The sequence below is a fragment of the Agelaius phoeniceus genome, chromosome 1 (genome assembly GCF_051311805.1).
Source record: "Agelaius phoeniceus isolate bAgePho1 chromosome 1, bAgePho1.hap1, whole genome shotgun sequence".
In the NCBI taxonomy this organism is placed as follows: Eukaryota; Metazoa; Chordata; class Aves; order Passeriformes; family Icteridae; genus Agelaius; species Agelaius phoeniceus.
In genome coordinates, this window is record NC_135265.1 from 16,263,259 (window position 1) to 16,283,305 (window position 20,047).

The 20,047-nt window shown below is 41.7% G+C and overlaps 2 protein-coding genes across 13 annotated transcripts in view; one reads left to right on the forward strand and one right to left on the reverse strand.

Annotated features, from left to right (window-relative positions):
* Nucleotides 1–4,690, reverse strand: part of WAC (WW domain containing adaptor with coiled-coil) — a 57,641-nt gene extending 52,951 nt beyond the window's left edge. For 2 of the 6 annotated variants that reach the window (XM_077173579.1, XM_077173560.1), the window contains exons 1-3: nucleotides 4,668–4,690; nucleotides 3,615–3,651; nucleotides 2,016–2,211 (exon numbers count right to left, since the gene is read on the reverse strand). In XM_077173579.1, coding sequence (XP_077029694.1) covers nucleotides 2,016–2,154 — 139 coding nt within the window. In that variant the 5' untranslated portion in view covers nucleotides 2,155–2,211; nucleotides 3,615–3,651; nucleotides 4,668–4,690. Of the gene's footprint in view, nucleotides 1–2,015; nucleotides 2,212–3,614; nucleotides 3,652–3,788; nucleotides 3,962–4,046; nucleotides 4,184–4,395; nucleotides 4,501–4,667 lie in introns of those variants that run through there. The other 4 variants (XM_077173577.1, XM_077173583.1, XM_054637960.2 and 1 more) reach the window with 4 other exon arrangements.
* LOC129123546 (microtubule nucleation factor SSNA1-like) lies at nucleotides 4,465–19,648 on the forward strand. Of its 7 annotated transcripts, none has more exons than XR_013180899.1 (4): nucleotides 4,469–4,607; nucleotides 5,530–5,958; nucleotides 9,010–9,074; nucleotides 13,494–18,006. XR_013180899.1 is itself a non-coding variant. In XM_054638029.2 (3 exons), exon 2 carries the CDS (start codon nucleotides 5,571–5,573, stop codon nucleotides 5,913–5,915), a length of 345 nt encoding a protein of 114 aa, XP_054494004.1. In that variant the 5' UTR covers nucleotides 4,469–4,607; nucleotides 5,530–5,570; the 3' UTR covers nucleotides 5,916–5,958; nucleotides 18,592–19,648. The 7 variants fall into 7 exon arrangements, 5 of the variants coding, with proteins under 5 accessions (XP_054494024.1, XP_054494004.1, XP_054493972.1 ...); XR_008534714.2 differs by lacking the exon at nucleotides 9,010–9,074 and adding an exon at nucleotides 12,683–12,756; XM_054638029.2 differs by lacking the exons at nucleotides 9,010–9,074; nucleotides 13,494–18,006 and adding an exon at nucleotides 18,592–19,648.
* The last annotated feature ends 399 nt before the right edge of the window (nucleotides 19,649–20,047 follow it).

Genomic DNA, 20,047 nt, shown 5'->3' on the forward strand with positions numbered 1-20,047 from the left:
TTCAGAGTAATTCAATACAGAAAATGGTAAAATATTTTATTATGTCTTTTGCCTATTAGTAATATGCAAATGCTCATTACACTACAGCATTTCACCTATATTTTAACACCTACCTTCAATTCATACTGACAGAAATACTCAGTATATCAAAGAAAAATTAATACCCTTCTGCCCACATCTACTCAGCTTTGGTTAACTACATACAGTACACAGGATTTAACATAATTTTGGTTGTTTTGACTACATTTCACAGAGGTGAAACTGCAGTCAAACTAACCTTACTAATGACACACAAAAAAATCACTTATTTACATTAAACAGTACAAATGTTAAACTTTTAAAATTAGTAATTTCCCTTAGACTGTTGAAGACTACTTCCTTCTTCCAGTCTGTTAACACATGATGTGAAAACACCTGCTTTCAGATCAGAATAAATGAAACTTTCCACTGTCTTAACAACTAGGAGAAGGTACAGGGGGATGGTGTTCCTTTCATTCACAAAACTACAAATAATTAATTTTTCCTTCATCCTGACTGCATGCATACATGCTTCAGACCACTCCCCAGCTATTAAATCCATCTGGACCTTGTAAGGACTTCAGAATATCTCTCCTATCTTACCACACTTCCAACACACAAATAAGCAGAAGCACTCCCCATATAGAGCCTCATCCTCCAGATGTTTTCATATATGCATGATTCCACTAAATGCAGCTCTGTTCAAGCAGAAAAAATTACTGACTGTAGCAAAACTAAGCAGAATTGCAAGAGAATGTGGGACTAATTGTTGGACAGGTGAACAGAAAATAAAAGAGGACACATCTATATCCTGCAAAGTAGCACAGAATAGCAGCATATGGGCATTACACATGCATTTAATTCTGAGATTACAACACTTTCAATTATTATCAGATACAAGGAAAATCAGTGCATTAACAAAAGAGGCATGTTCTTATAATGCATCTACACACTTCTATGCCATTAACAGTAGTCTACAGAGTCTCAGCATTAAGTCAAAGAAGGAAGAACAAATAGGATTTATAAGAATAATTGGGTACCCATGAACACATTTGTAGTGGTAAACTAGTATGTCCTAAAAAGGTACTTGAAAGCTATTTCCTTTATTTTACTATAACTATTATATCATGTAAAAGCAGTGCAGCAATAAATGTGTATGTACATCAGAATTTGTTAGCTTTATACAGAACAAAGAAGCACTGATTTAAAGCTCCAAATTCTCTACTTGAATTCTTCACCTTGTACCTTGACACAAAGACCAATCAACAAAACAAAAGAATTTTTCCAATTTCGGACAGCAACTGCAATTTTCTAAACTCTGGCTGTTTGTTACGTAACACTGTTTATTACCTGGAAAATCCTACTCTTTTCCTAGGAAGCAGGGGTACAAAATAAGATCAGTTAAAAAATACTGGGGATATTACTACTGTTTATAAACCTGCAAAAACACAGCAGGCTGACTTGACTGTGAACACAGTTCTTCAAGCTCCTGTCAAGAAAGGCTCTAGTATGTGCTACCCTTGATCATCTATTAAGAGTTCTACATAGCAGCTAAATTTACCAAGAAGCTTTTCTCATTTCTGATGGGGTATAGTCTATGGAGCATGTACCTACACAGTACAGCACCACAATACACAAAGTTATTAAAAAGAATGCAAAACAGCAAATATTTATTGCTAATGAAAATTCAGAAAACTATTTCATGTTATCAAATGCTGCAGTATGTCTAAATAAATAAGACATACTAGTTCAAATAATAAAAAAGGGTTTATTTAATCTTTGGGGCTGTAAGGAAAACTACCATATCTGTAAAAACCAGGAAATTAATAGGTGTTACCTCAATGATTGCTTCCAATTAAATTCCCATTTTGGGTTCACTACAGTCACCCTAGCTGAGTACAAGGCACATTTAGTATAAGACATCACCTGAGTGATACTGGCTAATTTTAATGAGAAATTAGTGATTGCTGAAGTAAAAGTTTGTTAAAATAACTTACCACCATCCCTCTCTCTAACTCTGTGAGTATGCACACTTTTTGCTTTACTGTGCCCTGTGTTGTCACCGTATTTGTTTTCAGGGCTGTCAGAGCGCCGCAGCATTTTATTTGGTGGTGAGGGATCTGTGGTGTCTCGCATCTTGTCATGACGGTGATCACCACCACTGGGGTGACTCTTGGATGAGTACTTAAGAGCCTGAAACACATCACAAGAAAACAGGCATTGACATTAGATGCAGCATTTTGGGATTTTTTTCTTCTCTTCCAAAAGTACTTTTAAAACTTAATTAATTTTCATTTCCTATTAAAAAAAAAAAATCAGCATTAGTCTTCCTAGTTTTAATTACCTAGATTAAAGCAACAAGTTCTGTAATTAGAACTTAAACCAATTTCTCCCACTATTACATCCAATGCAACACTTGCTGTTAAGAAGAACCTAGTTTCTCTATCTTTTCACTGATAGACTACACACTTTCAGCAGTAAATGGGCCACAGTTCTTCCACACTTCTGGGAGAAGAACTAGTCTCCACTTGCTATTAGGAAAACAAACTTACAGTTAGACTGAATCAGTGTAAACTTTGAATATGTCCTCTATACTCTAGTCAAGACCACTCAGTTTCACCATTACCTTGAATTTCTGTGATGTTTTCTTCAGTACTAACATCCCTGTAACACGTGTAATTAAAAAAAAATCATTCCAGGGGGCCAAAACATGTAATGTAATAACTCATTCTAAAGTCTTTACCAAAAATTACATGCTCTGCCTAACTCTAACCTACTTGGTTCTGTGAACTCCTGAGTGGCAAATGTTTACATTTATGTGAACTGTCACTGACAGCTGCCTTGGACTGCCATACTGCACTCCAGTGATTGAAATACACAGAAATGCATTAAAACAGTTCAATTCAGGGCCTACAGACATCAATATCACAACATACGGCTTTCCACAGACTCAAACCTCGACAACTGGGTTTCTTCAGTGGACACAGCAAAGAAGTGCAGTGTCCACCTTACAGGAATTGAGGCTATTGTCGGTAAGCCAAGGATTTGATGGTTACTGAACATGCCCAGCAGCTGGCAACTGCAGAAATTAAGCCTCACTTGCAGCCCCAAGTTGGTCAGGGTCTAAACCCGTGCCCTGCTCAGATTACAGCCCCCAGCAGCAGTTTTGGGGAGAAGAAAGGGCTTTGGGGAGGGGTTGGGGGAGGGGGCTGGGGGGGGGGGGGAGTGGAAGAGTAAGACTCCTTTTGTTTTTAGAAGAAAAACATTCACCTCTCCTGGATCTCCACTCCACCGTAGGAGACCCCGGCTCCCCCTCCCGCCCCTCGCACCCTCCCCGACTCCCAGGCCCGAGGCCCGCACGGGTTGCACTAGGCCGCTCCTGCTCGTCCCGGCTCCGCAGGCCTCAGCCGAGCACCGGGGCCCCGTTCCCGGCGCCAGGGCCGCCGCCGCCTCTCGGCCCCGCGGCCCCGGGCCCAGAGCGCCGCCAGGGGCCGGACCGGGGCGGCCGCGGCACCGCGGCCTGCAGCGGCCGCCGGAGCCTCTGCTGAAGTAGCACCCCCCCGCCTCCCCTGCTCCTCCTCCCGGCCCGGCGGTACCTGGTAGGGCTGCGAGTCCCCCCTGCGGTCGTGACAGCTGAGGAGAAAGCGAGAGAAAGACAGAGAGGCGTTAGCGAGCGCCCGTTACCGGCCCCGCGGCCGGGCCGAACATGGCGGAGGGGGTGGGGGGGGGGGGGGGGGGTGGCCCCGCGGGGCCGGGGGGGGTGAATTTACCCATCACTGAGTCTCTGCTGTTTCCTCGCATACATTACCATCAATGCCCGGCCTGTGTGTGTGAGGGTGAGGGGACCAGGAGGGCACGGCCGCGGCCGGGCCACAGGCGCCGAGGGGGGAGGCGGGGGCGGCAGCGCTCCGGGGGCAGGGGCGGGGGAAGGGGGCGGCTCGGGCAGCTCGGCTGGAGCGGCGCTCACGGGCCCATCGCCTCGAGAGGGGAGACGCTGGCAGCTCGGCCCCGCGCGCGCTGAGACACACCGGGAGCACCGACTCGGCCACCGCCTCCCCCCGCCGCGCCCGCCGCCGCCGCTCCAACTACATCCGGGGAACTCGGGCGACGCCGCGCTCGGTCAACGTCGGCTCTTTCCGGCTCTTTCCGACGCGCTCCGTCCCCTCTGTCCCCTTTGCTCTCGGGCGACTCTGCCTTCGGTAAACATCGGCTGCGTCCGCCGAGCCCGACGCCCCTCAGTCCCTCCCTTCGGCAAACATCGGCTGCCTCCGCCGAGCACGACGCCCGTCAGTCCCTCCCTTCGGAAAACATCGGCTCCTTCCGTAACGCTCGGCCCTCCCTGCCCCTCCCGCCTCGGCCCACTCTTGCGAGCGCTACCTGTCTTCGGAAAACATCGCGTTTTTCCGGAGAGACGTTTCCGCGCGGCCGTCAGGGCGGCGCCACGTTCGGAAGCGCTCGGGTATTTCCGTGACCCCTCACGGGCCGGCGCGGTCGTTGGCGGGCGCACGGGGCCGGCTAGCCGAGGGCAGCGCGGCCTCGCTGGCAGAGCCGCTCCCTCGGTGGGGAGGAATCGCGATCCTGCCAGGCAGGTGGGGGCAACGGGGAATTGCGGGGGGGAGCTAGGAATGGGACGGTCTCCTCTTACCTACCCCCTCCTCCCCTTCCGCCCGGGCTCTCGATGTGCAGACAGGAGCCATTTTGTGCGCGGCGCGTGTTCCGCGGGGCCGCGCTCTGCGGCGAGGAGGGTGTTAAAATGTCCCTGGGACGGCGGCCGCCTGGGTTGGGCCTTGGCCCCGTTGTCTCCGTGGGGGTGTGAGTGGCGGCACCCGCCCGTGGGCCCGGCACCCGCGATCCGCGTCATCCCAGTGTTTGGAAGCTCCGGGTGCTCGCTGTGTCGGGGAGATTTCCTCGCGTTGTCAGTGCCCTCTGAGCCCTTCAGGGTGGTGCCTGGTGAAAGGATGAGGAGCCAGGGCCGTAAACTAAAACACAAGAAGTTTCACCTCACAGTGAGAAAGGACTTCTCGTGTTGGATTAGGCGTGGAGTCTCCCTCTGCGGAGACATTTAATACCCACTTGGATGCTCCAGGTGACCCTGTCTTGCCAGGGAGTTGGACTGGATGGTCTCCAGAAGGCCCTTCCAACCCTCACCATTCTGTGATTCTGTAATTTTTGCTTATTTCTGACCAGGCCCTCGAAGTTTGTGGTACAAAGCATCCTATATTCAGGATTGTATAAAGGTATTATAAATAAATATCATAAATACTTTGATACTATTGCCATGACAGTGTCATAGGGACTAGCAGCTTTCAGTAAAGGTTTAAGAGCATTTGCCAAGTTTTCTCCCGTTCCCCACTTGAAAAGGGAAGAGATGTGGCACATCTGAGAATGAGCATGTTAACATTAAATAGAGCACCTTGTCCGGTGGCTCCATCTATGCTAATGAAGCATTATTCATGGCAACATCTTACAGATTTTTTTCTGTTTGTTTGTTTTTCTTTCATTTGAGTGCAGGAGGCCATTGCTGAAAAGGGACTTCAGGGAGTGAGTGCAGGATGACTCAGCAGGGAGCTGTTCTTCAGGGTTACAATAATGAACTAGTGAAATGCATTGAAGATTTATGTATGCAGAAAGAAGAACTGAACAAACAAATCCAGCAAGCAGAAGAGGAAAAGAATAAACTCCAGCATGAAATCCAAGTCCTCAGTGAACAGCTGGAGTGTGTATGTGAAAACCTGGCCCAAAAAGTGGCTTCACGGAATGAGCTTGATAAAATACTTGCTGAAACTGAAGCTGCTTACATGAAGATTTTGGATAGTTCTAGAACTTTACTTAATGTCCTGAAGAAAGAAGTGGGAAGCTTAAAGCATTCACCAGATCTGAAAACCAATGTAACGTGAAACAGTCAAATGTTTGGACTCTGCAGTGCTAAAATTCCACTAGGTGAGAAATGTGGTCAACCACAGAACCTTACAGCCACAGTGTAAGCAGAGAGGGATTTTCTTCCAGTCTTTCTGTATGTTTTATTATTTTCAAATGCACTAGAAAATAGATTAAATAAAGTTGCTGTTTTGCTTTAAAAAATCTAATTAATTGAACACTACAAAAAATAGCAGATAGGTAGTTGAGGTAGATGGGAGACTGTCAGTTTTGATATCATTGTGGTTCAAGGATTAGAAAAAAGGCATGTTTTATTGGTTGCCTTCAGATGGCTCCCAGTAAATGATGCTTTGAAAACTACTGGATGCAAGTCAATCAGATGCTACTTCTTTTCACTTTACAAATGCTTAGGCTTTACTGCTGGGACCAAGTAGAAATGAGCTATTCAGCTTCCTCTAGGAGCTTGGAGCCAGGAGCACGCATCTGTCTGATGCATGCACAAAGATAGCCCCGTTTGCAGTAATTGCCTACTTCAATAAGAGAGGGATAAGGTGAGAAATCAGGAGTAATGCAGGGCATGGAGGCTTAAAATTTAGCACTGTATGTGGTTCATGCATCTTCTGAGGCTGTTCTTCAAAGCCTTGTTTAGAAAGGAGTTGTGCTACAGTGAAAGTCAGGTTTGGTGCAAGTGCAGACAGCTACACCAGGAAGGCTGGACCAGGAATTCACTTGGGGGTAAAAAAATGTGTCAGTAGCAACTAAAAGTCCTGAAAAACCACTGGGGTCCAGTTAAAAATACAGAGGTAAATACAAGACCAAAGAAGATAATCCTGGCTAAAAGCCAGTAATAGAATGTCTGAAAGCCTTTTTAGTGCCTTTTAGCTCTGTACTGATCTGTTAAATAATTGTAGTAAGATTGTGGAGTATAATGAACACCCTGAAATGATGTGAAAGAAATACAAATGAAAGGTGAAAGAAGAAAATGAGCTATCAGCCATTCTTACAGAGGACATCAAAATAGACCTTAGTTTAGAGATCAGGGATGACATAACAGTGTGGCATAAATTTCAATTTAATGCTGGTTTTTGTTCCTGCTGAACCTCTCTGTTCTGCAGAAATCTCTCTCAGCAGTAGGTGCATGTACATGTGCATTTTGTCCCACTTATTTGTGTGTTACAACAGTAACTTTTTAAACTGTGTCTTGTCAAATCTTCATTCAATACCAATTAATTAAATTGAAAGAAGTGCAATTGAAATCTCCTGACTTGATAGTGGTGTGTCTGTCAGGTGCACATACAGAGGGAATGGAGATGTGAATAATCTTGGTAATAGCTCTTCATCAATAATAGGGAGCAAATTTTATGTTCTTCTGGTTGCCAAGCTACGTCAGGGATGAGTGTGACTGAGCTAATGGCAGTTTATTTGTGTGGCACTTCAGGGGCTTCCCTCTGGGGGATTCCCAGTGGGCAATGCAGAGGTGATTAAAGTACATTATCTCAGGGGCTTTGCTGTTGTGGTACTGCAGCACTCAGGACCACCTTGTTATGTTGAAGGGAAACACGAAAATTTTGCTCTCTTTAGTAGCAAAAAAGTGATTTATTTGACTGGACACTTCATGACATTCTGTCTGCCCTTAGACTCATAGTAGTAAGTGATTTATAAGAAATAGGAAGATTCAGGCAAAGTACTACCTAAAGAGCAAGAACTTTGAGTTGCAAATGTAAGCTGCTGCTTCTTATTAGCTGCACTGGAACTCGAAATTGTGAAAAACAATTTGTATCATAGAAAGCTCATTTATGGAGAACAGTACAGTTAATTTCTAGTATTGGTCTCACCCAATAATCACAGGTTTGTTTGCCTTAGAGTAATCATAAATAATGCTTCTTGTTCTAGTGAAGCTGATAAAACTGAAGAAGCATTAAGAGAAGCCTTAAAAAACTTCAAAGAAATCTACTTCACGGCCATTATTATGTCTAGTGGTAGCTATTATGGTGTCAAAACTAAATAACTGGAGATGCTTGATTTTTCTTTTTTTTACTGAAAAAACTAAGGGAAAATGTAACTGTTGACTAGTACTTACGCACATGCAGGGGCCTCCCAACATTCAAATAAAAAGTTGAAATGTTGCTAGAATTCCATTCAGTGATCCCAATCTAAAGTTTCCATTTAAATTCACATTTAAAAGTGGAGAGAAATAATAGATCTCTAGGGCCTGCTTATTTTTAGAATAACTCCCTAGTGTGGCAGTCATCCTGCACCTGTAGAGTTGCTACTCAGAAATAGTGTTTAGCATTGTATTCTGTATTTACCCAAATGAGCCCTTTTATTGATGTGGTAACCTTTTTCACTGCTTTTTCAGACACTATAAATCTTGACATGAATAGCTTTTGTTAAAAAACTTCACTTTGTTCAGAAGACATGCAGACTTAAGTTGGTCCAAAGTATTGCTGGAAGAGAAGTGGTAATTTGCAGATGGCAGCAGCTCTGCAAGGATAGCCTGAAACAGAAATTCTACCTGGAATAAGGCAGGTCATAAGTTTAAAGTATCATACTTATTCCTAACTTAATTTTTGTATTGAATTTTTATGACTCTCTGAGTTTGACCTGGTGCTTTACTGGAGTGCTTACAGTCTAGGACCCTTACTGAGAAAAATTGGGTTCTTAATCTAAACTGCTGTGTTGAGTGTTCTGTATCTTATTTAGTATGTGATGAGACAGTTTTTGAAACTCCTATCTGTGCCTGATTCAGAGGTTTAGTGAAATGCATCTGGATCCGTTGTCTAAAGTCCTGAATTTATGTAGAGGCAACTTTACCCGGCTTCCAAATAACAGAAGATAACTGGAAGGGGTCTGATGATTCCCTGCTTCTATAGCAATGCTTCTTGAAAATGTGCCCAGCACTTAACACACTAATGATCAACAGTTTTTTCAAAACGTTTGACTGTTGACTCCTTGTAAGTAAACTGAAGAGATTTTGGCAGTTCCCAAAGAAACTGCTTGTGGGTGGTATGTTGAAGTAGAAGTAATTTTCTGTGTGGAAGTGACTATAGGAACCACTGGGTGAAGTGCTTATGCCAGCAGCCATTCACACCCCATTACTGTCTCTTTTCAAAGGTGCTTACCCTGCTGTTAGGTGCTTCCCACATGCAGTTGCTGTTAATCACCTTACAGAAATGGAGGTGAGTGGACTGGGGGTTCACCCTGATTTTAAGGGTAGGGAATAAAGAGAATTTATGGATGTGAAGTCCTGGTTAGGGACTGCAGCATGAGGTGGTAGGATAGAGAGGTGGAGGTTCTCCTGATTCCTGTCTGCTCTAAGTGTACTTGTACTGAGCTACTGCCTACAGTTCTTGCTACCCAATAAATCAAATTCCAGAAATCATCTGAGCTTCATCGTAGCTCTGGACATTCTCCCCCTTCCTTTAAGCCCACGGATGGTCAGCAAAAGAGGCAATCTGTGTTTTGTTTTCTCTTTCTGTCTTTTATTTCTTTCTGTTCCAGCAGGAGGCTGTGCAGTCTGAGCCTCCTGTTTCCTGGGTAAGTGTGCTGCCAGGCTCACACAGGATGTTGTTTCCTGTCCTGGTTGCTCTCCTATGAACAGTTCTCAGGGAATTGCTCGAGTTTTATAAAGAACCTCCAGTTCTGTGTGTACTTGATGTAGTCTGTATGTCAGATTGACCTTGGAGGGTTTAGGCAGAGGATTGGCAGGTTTTTGGCTTTTGGTGAAAGCAAGAGATTTGTTTCCTTGGATTAGGAATTCTTCAGACCAGGAAGACTCGGCGTCTTCAAATACCCAAAGAATTGTACATTTAAACAATGAAGCAAGCTGTAGTCTAAACCCAGGTGCCTGGACCTTGGATTGCTGTTTCAGAATTGAGAATCATTTCCATCTAGGGGTACAATGACATTTCCATCTGTACTTGGGGTACAGGTGTGTTCCACTCCAAATCCAGTAAGTGGATTAAACTGAACTGGTAATTCTGTAACAAGAACATTCAGAAGATTGTTAGCCAAGGGATTAAATGTCTACAGTTAGTTCATCATACAGATGAGATTTGTGCAGAAGACCAATATCTATTACTCCTTAGATGATTTTGCTGGTTAGGAGAGATTTGAGTGATAAGATGTAGCTTGTGGCTGTTGCCTTAACTTTGAGCAGATCCTAGATTCTTGGGGTTTTATCAAAGAAGAAGTAGACACAACAGTTATTTTTTTATAATTTATTTTCTTTTTAAATTTCTTCCTTTTCAGGAATGAACAAAGAATTATTAATAAATACTGTAGTGTTGATTTATTTGTGTGTGTCTTGGTGCGTTTCTTAACAGATGAATAGGCAATTTTTCCTAAAATCAGAATGCTCTTCTAGCTTTTATGTATGTGTGTGTTTTTATATATAGATGAAAATATTTTCTTTTTTGGGTGAAGGACAGACTAGCCTTTGATAAATTTGTGCACCAATTGCTTTGTCAGTGTCTGTTATCTTACTGGGGCAGAGTCAGGCACCATGGCCATTTCTTGGGGGTCTGTTCTATGCCTTTTTTAAATTGGGGATGGGTTTTTTTGTTCTTTGCCCTTTAACTACTTATAAGTCTGTCAGGGATTTTATTAGATGCCTCAGAGTAGTCCTTGATGGTTGTCTGCCTCAGTTGCTTTCTGATGAAGTTTGGTTCACTGTCCAGCTGTAAAACCCAGCTGCTTGCATGTTAGGCATTGATGAAACATGGAGGAGTTCAGGCTTGCAGAGCAGGGAGCTATATGGTCATTCATAGCTCTAGCTTGTGGGGTTTGTGTGAAAAGTAGTGCATTGTTGTAGTGTGTATTGACTAAAATAAGGTGTTAGTAGAATTGGGGCTAGTGGAACACTTCATTTTGTAGTGGTTTTGAAAAGTAGTTTTACAAGATCTTGTGGGGTGGAACACTTTGCGGGGTTTTTGCCTATATGTGCAAGACTATGGTTATGCTGCAGGAACTACTACAGAAAATTGCTAAATTTTAGTACAAACTTGGGTATCTTATTTAGCAGCACAATGGAAAATAACAGTATAAAATACATCCATTTTGATCATAGCACACCCATTGTTTGTGATCTGATGCAAAGCTGATAATATTTGTAACTATGCTTAATTTGAATGTCACAAATGGGGAAAATGTTACTTTTAGAAAAGGATTCATCCATATTAGAGGAAAACAAGCATGTGTTGACAGAGATCATGCTCAGGAAAAGGCATTTGAATAAAGTCCTGTTAGTCATGATCTGGAGGTGGGGTTGATTGTGATTCCACTGATTTTGATGGGAGCTTGTTTCTCTCACACCTCACTTCAGGGCCTGTGAAATTTCATGGAGTGGCTTCTCCTCTCAGCCTTAGCAGCACTCATGTACAGAGAGTGTGTACTTGGTCCTGAAGGATTTAGAACAGTGTCGAGTGTTCTTGTTTGCTATCTTGTGTGAAGTAGGCATGCAGCTTCCTGGCCAGCCTAAATCAAGACCACAGGAGTGTTAGAGACTATAAAACAAATAGGCTGAACATTTTTTAACACCTACTTTGAAAAACGTTTAAAATTATGAAACCTGATAGACTGGTCACAGAGCATTTTAAAGTTAAATCTTCACAGGTGTTATTTTTTGAGCTTCATATGCCTAGGTTCTGTTGCTTCAGTCAGAGCTCCCATGATTGGCTTGAGGTTTTCCATTGATATGGGATACATGGGAACACTTCTAGAAAATTATTTACATCATAGTCCATGACAGATCTGTAATTTACATTTTTTTAAAAAAACATATAGTTGATTTAGTTGAACATAGTAAAAAGTATCTTATTTCTTTCCTAAAGGCTTTCAAATCTCTGTCTGTATTCAGAATTAGATCAAAGTACTATTTGTTGTTGTTATATGATTATTAAAAAGTTGATACAACTTGGATACCAGTTCTGATCAGGCATGTCTGTCAGCTCCCGACACAAAATCCTCTTCATATTCTGCAAGCTTGCACTTTTTTAAAACCTTTATCCTTATACAGTAAGAGCACTTAAAGTTGAATTTCAGTGCTGAGAGAGTTTGTTATTTGAATGTTTTTTTAATGTAGTTAGTATTCAGGGATGAATCATACACTGTAAGGTGTTTAAAACAAAAAAATGGCAGTAATTCTTAAATGGTTTTGCAGTTGTTCAGTAGCAGAAATCCTGCTAGACATTTGTGCTGCTCACTGCCTTGTATAGTAAGTGAGATTAATTGCTGTAACTCATGAATCCAAGGTACTTTTTGTTAAATACTGAGTCTTCCTCAAATGTTTTTGCTAGCATGAGGATACTCCATTCCAGGGAACATGAGGTGAAAGATGAGCTGCCTTTTTAGTAGAGACCACAGTCTGGAAAGCGAGGAGCATCCTTGTTGACCTTGTTGTAAAGGTCCACTGAAGCAAGCTGAAAAAAAGAAAACCCAGTCCATGCTGTCAGTCACAGGGAATGTGATACCCAATTGCAGCCAGGTTATCTTTAAAGGCAGGAGCTCAGGTACAGCTGGCAGCAGTGTAGCTGCTGCAGAACTGGGCTCAGTGAGTGTTGTTTTGCTCTGCCAAGAAGCAGTTGGCCCTGTGGACACACTTAAGGAATCTGATACACTCTGGAGTCACTGGACTTGTTAGAAAAGTGTGACCTGTTCTTGAAACTGAGGGAATCCTGCATCTTAGTGATACATGACTTAGTGACATGACTCCATGAGAAGGATATTTATTTAAAATCCTGTACATTTTAGTGTTTTTTCTAAGAAGCCTAAAGTGTTCTTGCTTTAGATTCAGGTTGTTCGAGTTCAAATACCTGTGGCCAAAAATACAGATGCCCACGTTCCACTGAAGCCCACAAGCCTGTAAGTTGTTGGTACTCACTGTGTAGTACACCAAGTTCTTGGTCAAATGCAGTCTTAATCTTCAGTCAGGTTGCAAACTCTGTGGCTCCTCTTAGTTTAGATGATTTGCATGAAGTGTTGCTTGCTGGGTTTGGAATGTGCTTTCGGTTTCTTGTTTGTTTGTTTTTTAATGAAGTATTCCATTGAGGCCTCCCGTGGCACTCTGCCATACACATTCATGGTGTGCATGTGAGAATGTTTTCTTTGAGAATGTCAGAAGGAAACTACCTGTACAGCAGCCATTTAACTGAAACAAAATTTGGTTTTATGCCATGCTGGTTTTGTTTTTAAAAGTGTTTAGAAATGACGCTTCTATAAATACATATATTTCTATAGGATATATAAACAAGTGCTTCCAATGAACTGATCACATAGTACCTCACAGAGAATGTTAATATCTTTATCCCTTTGATTGACAATGACACTCAGTAGTAATCTGCCCCAAATAAGGGACAGATCTGGGAATAAAGGCTTTGCTTTTTCAGCCTTAATTGAATGCTCTGACTTGGACTGGTTCCCAGGGATTCATGTCCTGTTTGGTGTTTTGACATAAATGGACAGGATTATGAATTCTCAACCTGAGTGTTAGGGATAGGGATAGATATAACAGATTAGAGGCACACTTTTTTGTTGTTGCTTCCTTAACATTGCATGCAGCTTGATGATGATGTTTAAATATGTTACTTCTTTCTCCATAGATACACCCTGCATGACAAGGCATCCCAGCTCCTGAGCAGCCACTTTCACTTTCCAGACCTGCTGTTTTCAAGCCCCTGCTTTGGGACCTGTAGGAGGTGGGGCAGAGGAACAGAAAGAGCTTTTAATGATAGTTGCTAATTAATTACCTTTCAAAGCCTAACCTTTTTCAGGTACCTTGTCTTTATAGACCCTATTGTTTTATCAGGCTGCTTATTACCTTATACTAGTCCATGTAAGACCACCAGGTTTTTTAGGCATGGAGGCTCCTTGATGCTTAAAGGTAGTGGGAGGTCTGAATTCTAGTCCATCTATAACAGCATACAGAGCACATATAACAGCAGCAGGCTGTGAGGTAACCATATTCCAGCACAGCTTGTTTTGGGTTAATGGATTGAGGTAGTATGGCAAGGGAGAAACTCTAGATATCTGGATGGATGGGGCTCTTCTGTATTGAAAATAAGCTGGCTGCATGAATTCAGGTTAAGAACCTAGGACAGGTGGCCCCTGACAGCAGTATTCATATATTCACATATCATATGTATGTGTGTGTGTGTGTGTGTGTGTATACTCACACATACATTAAAATGTATATATAAATATGCTCAGCATTTTCGTAAGTATAGAGAAAGCTGTCTAATACTTCAGTATTATCTGCCATTAGAAAAGACAATTTAAACAGGTTGGACATTAACAACTTGCATGAGGTTGTGTACTCTGTTTTTTCAGTAGTCTTTGCAGTCTTGCTTCCACATAAGCCATCATTTGTAGCACCATCCTCATCTTCCTCCTGCAACAGCTTTTGTTGCCTCTAGTTCCTTGCTCCTTTTTTTCCATGTGTTTGATTATCCCAAGCTGCTGACCAGAAACATGCTGCTCTTCTGACATGTGGTGGGTCAGAGATGCTTTCACTATCTTGATATTGTCCAGGCATGTTCTAGCACACTTGGGAAAATTGTTTACATGATAAACAGATTACATTCAATTTGATAGTGCCCCAAAAGTTATGATTGGATGGGGTGATAATATTATATTCCAGAGAAACAACAGACACCTGATCTGAGTTTCATTCTATAAAAAGGATGTAGGTCAAAGCAATGGATGGAGGGGAATTTTCCTGATTTGCTATGGAGATTAAAGATCAGAAGTTTATTTTGTTTGTCATTGAGTGTAAATAATATAATCTTCTGCAGATAAAGGTCCATATGAGATGCTGTAATTTAATTTGTATTAAGGCTGTGTCCAGAGTGATGTGAGTTTGTTTCAGAAATGTTTGCTCTCTGTTTGAGAAAAGATTATAACTTGAAATTAGAAAGAGGAAAAGGAATAGAGTGCTGGATCTTGCAGATAGTGATCTCATTGAGGAACCTGTTATAGGTCAGCTGTGTCTTCTTCAAAGCTCTGAGTGTGATCTGTATTGCAAATTATTAAATATGTGCTAAGACAGAGTGGAGTATGGCACAATAAGGCAACTTGGAAAAATTATGTCAAGGCATTGTATGTGTTCAGCAATTTTCTTTGCAATCCTGCTCTATTTTACAACCTAATCTATTCCCCACTAAGATGTGCTAGAGATAAACATTGCAGATGCCTTTGTGTGCAGAGAAGAAGGAGAGGCAATTAAAAGTCTGCATGCTGTGAAGTCTCTGGGTACCAACAGTGTCTGCCCAGACCTTTACAGTGTTTTAGGGAACAATTGGTTTTCCTGCTGGCTGGGGTGACTGAATGCAAATAATTTTTGAATAAGGACAGTAACTCAGTTATTTTCATACTGGCTAAAGTCCTGCTGGTTTGCATAAAGGTTTCCGTTTTTATTTACTGGTAGCAAAGTCTTGGTGACAAAGTGGTTCCTTCAGATCAGATGCTGTTGTATTAGAGCACATCATTTCATTTCTGACAAAGAAAAGGCAAACTTCTGGTAATGTAGTGAAAGAACCTGGGGCAGGGCAGTATCTGGTATTGGCCTCCATCAAAGACAAGGAAAAGCACAAAAGAACCAAACTGCTGGCCATGGTCTGAATCAAACGGGATTGCCTCCGAGCGTAGCAAGTGAGAGGGCTTTTCTTTCTTTTAACTTGCTCCCTCCTACATCATTACTGGGCTGAGTAAAAAAAAAAAATTCTTTTGAATAATAATAAATGGGATAATTTGCTTCAAGAAAAGCTAGTGCCACATAGGAGGCAGATAAAGCTGCTCCATGTGAGCTTTATTTATTTTTTCATCAAAAAATTTTCAAAATGCAAATTCTAAAAGCAAGCAGCCATTGTAAGGAAAAGAGGAACAACAAAATGTTGTGTTTGCTTGTCATTGCAGACCATTTATACTTCAGTAACTTCACTCCTATGTGCAGTTTCTTGGCTGCAAGTACTGCTTGTCTGAAACATGGATTTTTGGTCTCAGACTTGTTCAGTCCAAAATTCCTTTTCTTATTTTAGATAAATATAATAAAGCAGTATACATTTTTTATTTATATTGCATGTATATTATATATACATGTTATATATTACTTATGTAAGTATGTTGTTACTTAGGTAAGAAACTTAACCTATAACTTTTAAGTACAAGTTTTTTTCCCATGGTTTACAATGCCTTGAATTACTAAATGTGTTACCACACTGATGTAGCTGGAGTGAGGCTTAGTTCTCAGGCATTAAGATGACCTTTGAACTTTGATTAGCTGATAAGTATTTATAGTTTCAGGTGTTGGCAAAGTCGGAAGCAGCCAAACATTGGGAAGTGTAACTTGACTTTGCAGATTTAAATTAGGATTTGCATATTGCCTTATATGGAACTTGACTTTGTTTCAGATAACTTCTGCATCTGGTTGTGTGGTGGGAGAGCACAGCCAAATGTTTTAAAGACATATCAAAAGCCATAGAGCCATTTAAATTGGAAGGAACCTCCCAGATGGTCAGCCATTAACCCAGAACTGCAAAGCCCACCACTAAACCATGTCCCTAAGTGCCACATCTAAGTGTCTTTTAAATAAATAATAGCTGCTTGAGCTGCTAGATGCTACCTCTGCTACACTGGGATTGTTACATTGAGAAACCATGATGTAACTGTAGTTAAAATAATCTCATTAGCAGGAGCACAAATCCCCTTTAACTACAGTAGTTTTACAGTGTCACTGGATTTCAAAATGTAAATTTCTGATTCTTGTGCTGTGGCCTGTGTAAGAGCTAAGAAGGTAACAAAAATTAATCTTGAAATTCCGGAATGAGTTTTGAGATATTAATTAGAATTTAATAGGTGCCTAAGGATTTTATGCCACAAGACTCACTGAAAGTTTGTGGGTCTTGTGCTCTGCTTGGTGTTGCTCTGGTTTTTAAGATTCAGGATTCTGCATACATTTTCAGAGGCCTGGCTCCTGAGAGAAGGGCGTTTTCTTTGTCTTTCTTCCCCCTACCCCCTGAAGTTACACTTCTGTTTCTTGTAAAGAAAAGGCTGAAAGCGCCAAAGCAAGTAGAAAGGCTCAGAAATGCAAATATAAACAATTCTAAATCTTTTTCATGATTTAACAACAGTCTCACACTTCATGCTTGGCCTGGTGTATGTCTTTTTCAGTGCCTGAAGCTGGTAATGGTCAAAGTCCTATTGAAAATTTCACACCATGTTCTGCTTCAGTCAAATCAGATGCAATGATGGCTCCAAGAAAGGCCCCCATAATCTGTGGCTGTAGGACATAACTGCCTTTCTGTACCTGTGAGGTACAGAAAGTGAGGTGCAGAATTTAAATTCCTTAGTACCTTTATCAACTACATCCAGCTTTCCACAGTCATTTTGGGTTACTCAGAACTGTCAGGGAAGTCCCTTTTAATCCAGCCTCAATGTGATCTGCAGCTGTCAGGGAACAAGGTGTATGGAATTCTGGAGCTTCCTGGCCAGCAGAAGCTGGAAACCCTATGGGATGGCAGGGGAAGGGAGGGCTGCTGACTCCTGGCAGAGAGAGCATGCAGCACCAATGCAGCAGCAGCCTGTCTTCCGCCAGAAGAAGTATTAACCTGACATGATGCTTCCTAGAATCAGGAATCTTAGAGGAATAAGCAATTTCAGGGCTGAAAGAGGCTCCTAGGGATCTCCTAACATCACAATGTATTTATTCCCTGTGAGTGAATGCAGGAAAGGTGGATGGGAAGATGACTGAACAGAAGGGGTTTGTAGTACTTGCAGAGCCTGCTTTGGAGTCTGAAAGGCCAAAAATATGATCACAATATTCAGCTGAGGATTGAAGATGTGATTTAGAAATGGAACAGTTTGTCAAACTGAAGCTAAAGATTGAAGTAAGTATGCTGTATAAAGGGTAGGACGAAGACATTTCAATAAAACTAACTCTGATCAAGAGAGAATAAGCAACTGACAGCATCTAGAGGAATTTTTCTGAGAGAACATCAGAAGAACTGCCAGAATTGTATAATTTTCCAATCTTTTTTGTTAAAACATAAATTAGTATATAACATGAAGAAAAAATTATCACAATAGAAATAATTAAATCCTTGGCAAAATGGACATGAATTTTGATGCCATTCCACAATTATTTTTGACAAATGTTTTAAATTTGGCCCAAACAATAGCAAGGAGGCTTTGTGGGTGTCATTATATGCAATCTAGACTTGAATGATTTGTTTCAGTCATCATAAAGAGGGGACAATAGAGGAAGCATGACAAAAATATAGACAACAATGAGTGGGGCTGCACATAATTTTTGCTCTCCTATTTTTTATAATAAATCTTGGTGGTTTGCTTAAAGCCTCAGCTCCCAGATTCATGTAGTAAATAAGCTAAGATTTCATTACACAAAAACAAGTTTCTGATTTCTGCAATTGCAAAAGAAATGCTTATATACAAAGCAAGAAGAGGAACCAAAATACATCTTTTTAAGAGACAAAAAGTAAAATTCACCTTTACTCTAAAAAAATCCAAAGGTGTGAAGACTTGATGCTGCTATTAGAGCTCAGGTCAGTATTTATACTGTGTTGGTTGCTCAGACAGACATTACAAGGCCTTGTATCCCATCCTTTTTCTTTCCTTAGCAGCATCCTCTCAGAGCCTGGAAAATAACATGCCTTTGCCCTCTTTTCTATGTGCTTTTTTCTTCAGCAGATGCTGCCAAGCCCAGCGTCTGATTTCAGTCCTGATCTGGAATAACTCCAGGGCTGTGCACGAAGCCATCTCTTTCTTCCCTCCTAAGGGGGTGGTGGCAGGGAGGAGACTCAAGACCATTGTTCTCCCTCCCCGTGTCCCTCCTGCAGCAGCAGCCAGCATTGTTCCTTTTTATTTACTTCCCCCTCTCTGTAAACCAGCAGGGCTCGCAGCAGAGGGATGCAGCTCTCATTAGAGTAATTAGGCTGATTTATGAGAGAGAGGCACAGTGAAGGAGAGCTTTCCTAATACAGTGTTCCCCACGGGAGGCTGGGCACCCTCCAGCTGCTGGCAGGGCAGTGCTGGGCCTCCCTGCCAGCTTGGGCTGGAGAGCCCCCTTCTCTTCCACCTTTCATAGCAGTGAAAATGGACAAACGCATGCAATAAATGCTTTTTCCTTCACATTATATTCTTCACAAGTTGTATATTCCACATTAATATTAGAAGTCTAATTAAAGTAATAGAGGGATCCTTCCTTAGTGTTAACTAAGTGTAGGTTTTGACTTACAAAGGACTCTTCAAGCAAGTTTGCTGTGTCACTGCAACAGCAAGAGCTGCTAGGGCTTTGTTCCTCTCCTGCTCTGTGGAAGTTTTGCATTACTTTTATGAAAGGCTTATGTATGATGAGTTAGGAAATTGCCTTCTTCCAAAGAATGTGGATATTCTTTGTTCATCACATTTCCTTGGTGTCTTCATGGCAAGATACAGTGTGTCCCTGGGAAGTCCTGCTGCACTTCGGAAGTCCCATTTGAAATGTGCGTGGGCCTATTTAAAAACGCATTTAAGCTTTTAAAAATGTATTATACAAGCAAACAAAAATAAAATATCATTAGCAGTTCTGCCTGTTGCGTTTCTGCCAGGCACCAGGATCAAACTTGCAAAACTTGCCAGCTGCCTGCACTTCCCAGTGCAATATTTGTGGTCACCTTTATGGAAGAAATGTACTCATCAGTTGTCTTCACTAACAGAGTGGTATTTATAGTGCCTGAAGGGCAATTAAATAATTTTGAAATTATCCCCCAAGTCTATAAGAGTATATTTTATCCAGGAATATTTTAATGGTGCTAAAGGCATGTTCAATAGCCTCTCACATTGCAAACTGAAAATCCTCAATGAACACAAGGAACTGCTACTAGAACTAAGCCAGAAAAGTGAAAGCAATAAAAGAATGAAGTGCATCTTATAAACTGACATGGAAAATCTTACTGTAATTGTAATCACCTCAAAATGCCTCATACCACCCACAAGAAAAAGCACATAGGCATAATTTTCTGCCACCTTCATTTGTTGTCTCAAATGCTCTCAATACACTTTCAACTGCAACATTTGCCTCTGCCTTTTGCATACACAGAAAAGCAGTGCAAGCCCCAGTTTCATTCATCCCATTCCTTCATGCAAAGCCACAGTATATTTT

Coding starts and splice junctions, on each gene's coding strand:
- LOC129123546 (XM_054638049.2), top strand. CDS start 5,571: ATGACTCAGCAGGGAGCTGTTCTTCAGGGTTACAATAATGAACTAGTG.